Source organism: Limulus polyphemus, unplaced genomic scaffold (genome assembly GCF_000517525.1).
Source record: "Limulus polyphemus unplaced genomic scaffold, Limulus_polyphemus-2.1.2 Scaffold7843, whole genome shotgun sequence".
NCBI classification, from domain to species: Eukaryota; Metazoa; Arthropoda; class Merostomata; order Xiphosura; family Limulidae; genus Limulus; species Limulus polyphemus.
The window spans coordinates 5,846-9,046 of NW_013673453.1; the positions used below are offsets into that span (position 1 = coordinate 5,846).

The 3,201-nt window shown below is 33.7% G+C and overlaps 1 protein-coding gene across 3 annotated transcripts in view; it reads right to left on the minus strand.

Moving 5' to 3' along the window:
* Window positions 1-3,201, minus strand: part of LOC106474909 (5-demethoxyubiquinone hydroxylase, mitochondrial-like) — a 13,433-nt gene that overhangs the window by 5,131 nt on the left and 5,101 nt on the right. For all 3 annotated transcript variants that reach the window (XM_013935607.2, XM_013935606.2, XM_013935605.2), the window contains exon 2: window positions 2,460-2,797. In XM_013935607.2, the coding sequence (XP_013791061.1) occupies window positions 2,460-2,787 (328 nt within the window). In that variant the 5' untranslated portion in view covers window positions 2,788-2,797. The remainder of the gene's footprint in view (window positions 1-2,459; window positions 2,798-3,201) is intronic.

The following is a 3,201-nucleotide window of genomic DNA, read 5'->3' on the forward strand; positions in this document are numbered from 1 at the left end:
GCGACATTAGCACGACAGCTTCCTTGCGGCTTTCACTGCCACGCATCATAACATGCCTCGCTCGCCAGTGGACTTGGCAGACAGACAAGATTAGGCAGACAAACCAATAAGATGCCTACAGCACGACCGCCACTGAGCCCGGCTTCTCGCCATATCCTGCAGTAGTTGAATCTGTTGTTGTTGTAGTTTTGTAGACTGTAATAACATAACTTAAACCATTAGGAATAATTTTGTGGTAAAGACAAGTGCTCACGAAAATGATGTAGCTATTATACTGAGTCTTATGTAGTGTACTTTTGAATAACAAAAGGCCTCTTGTGAAGATGACGCTGGAATATGAATTTAAGACATTAAGCATCTAAAAACCATAAGTTGTTGACGAGTCATTTTATGTTAGACATGGTTGCAGGTAAAAGTTTCTTTAGTTCTTATAATAAAAGAATCGTGTGGGTGATGAAATTACAAAATCCAAAACAGAAAATATAGTAATGGTGAAAAACTTGCCAAATTAAAACATTTTTATTGGTAAATACAAAAATAATGTTTCAGGCCCTTCATCGAGTTTCTAATGAGAATAAAACTTAATAAAAGAGTTAGGGTGAAATAAAATAAAAACAACACTTAACATGTGGCTCGAAGGCTTTAGGACGCGTTTACCAATAAGAATTTTTTTAATATTGTCAGTTTTGCACCATTACTGTATTTTCTATTTTGGATTTTGTAATTTCATTACTCATACAATTATGTTAAAACTCAATCAAGTGAAAGTAAAAAAAAAAAGTCATAAATCTCAGCAAACTCAAAACACAACAAGGCTTAGGAAAAGAATAAGGATTACTGAGTGTGAATGTAGAGGGAGTCATGTGTGTCCCACTTTTATTGGTGGAGGATTCTGTTGCAAGATTACATCATCATGAAGTGGTGCAAATTGACATGGTTCTAAGTGAGATTAGGTGGGAGTTTTCACAAGGCTCTTTGGCAGATACCAGGAATTCAGGAAGAGGTGAGTATCTGTTCTAGAATTTATTGTTATTAAAATAATTCTTGACATCAATTTTTCTTTGTATACAGTAAATGAAAGGTTGAAACAAAACAAAATAAGATGAATTCATGTTATCACTGGAATACAAGCAGTGCAAATTTCAGCACAATGAGCAAAGTTTAAACTTCAATAAACACGTCTGTTAACGACATTGCCAAGGAAAAGAATTAAATTAATTTTGAGTGCAAGTGCTTATGGGTACCTACTACACATGGAGGAGGTGTCATCCTCCTGTTGGTGGAGGGCTATTTTCAAACGATGATTACATCACGCATTTCCGAAGTTCATGTTAAAACATATTGTTGCGTCAGCGATGTCACGTGACTAGTGTCACGCCACGTTTCTAGAACTATCCTGTTCCTTCAGGAGTGATCTAGCATTTGCTAGATAATGTGTGTAGGTAGTGAGTAATTGAACTGCAGTCAGAAAGTATTGTTGAAGTTAACGTTCGTTGTTAAAACGTTTGTTATAGAGCGACTGTTGAAAATAAGTGTATCGGTAAAGTTATATTCAGAAAGAATAAACCAGTTTTATTAAGTAAGGACTTGTGTCGCTAAAGTTTCGTCGGAACGAAGTTACGGAAAATTAATTAACAAATGGAGACGTAACAATATCATAGATGGGAGACAACTAAAGGCTAATGGCATGCACAAAATCTCAAAGGCAGACAAGCAAGAAATAGCTACTGTATACAGAAAGGTAAGAATATCATTTCAGAATTGGTAATTCTGCAGCCTTTCTTCACACCTTTCCATTATTGCTATATTTAAAGAAAGCTATATTACAGCAATGTGTTAGAGAAACTCATAATACTCAGAAAATTGTTTTTCTTTTAATAGCATCAACATCACAACAGTCATGTATCTTAGCTAGTAAAGTTAATCATGATTAAGTCTGTTATAGCTAGTTGTTAAATACATAGAAGAACAACATAACTAAAACCACAACAGAAAACAAACAAAAAAAAGAGATCTCAGAATTTCAGTTGTTGAGAACAATGTCAGAAACATTAAATACACACATTTACTGTACATTCATTAGTTATGTCTCATTGGAGAGCTCTGTAAATTTATAAAATATTCAGAAACTTCTCTACTTTAACAAAAAATCTACTAGCCAGTAATTCCAAAGCTAAGTATAAAAGATAATAAAGATGCTACAAAAAAAATAAAAAATCATCACTACAAAAAAATTCAAAAAATAACCTGGAATAACTAAAAATATGTTCAAAATAATTTGATGTGATTAAAACCGTTTTCAATGTCCAATAATGAAAAAAAACTAAAGATTATCAACTATATTAATTCCTGTAATAATTGTTAATATAACAATTAATTTACAAGTTATTCCTTGTAATTTACAAGTTATTCCTGTTGAAACTTTCAGCTTAAAAACAAAGAGATGACAAGAAACTCACTAGCTCCAAGAATAAAACCAGCTATGTTCCAGAAAGGTATCAGCGCTGTTGGTCGAGCTCGATATTTTGGTACAAGTTGCTCAAAGGTACGAAGGTGCTCCTTCTCTTGATCCCACATCTCCTTAATAACAGGACCAACACTTGTTCTGCCGAGAACTGCCATTTGACCTGCATAAATCCTATCGGCTCCAAGTTCACCAGCATGGTCTACTCGCAGAATTCTGTCAACCAGAAATCTATGATTTTTATCCAGTCTGGTGTCATGCCTTGGCCTACTTGACAGACTTCTCCGAATGATAATTGTAGTGGAGTAGGGAACAACAGACATTACAGCCACTCTGTATGAGATATAAACATTGGCATCCATAAGTACATACCTTATAGAACATTATTCTAATTTCATAGGTGAAGAATTCTATCATAAACCTATATTAAACACAAGTAATGAATGCTTACATCTGAGAATTAAACTCAAAGGAAGAAGTCTTCACATCTCAGAATTAAACACAAGTAAGGAATACTTCATATTTGGGATTTAAACACAAATAAAATACATAACATCTGAGAATTAAACACTAGTAAAGAGTATTTCAGATCTGGTATTTAAACGTAAGTAAAGAATGATTCACATCTGGGAATTAAACCCAAGTAAAGAGTATTTCAGATCTGGTATTTAAACGTAAGTAAAGAATGATTCACATCTGGGAATTAAACCCAAGTAAAGAGTATTTCAGATCTGGTA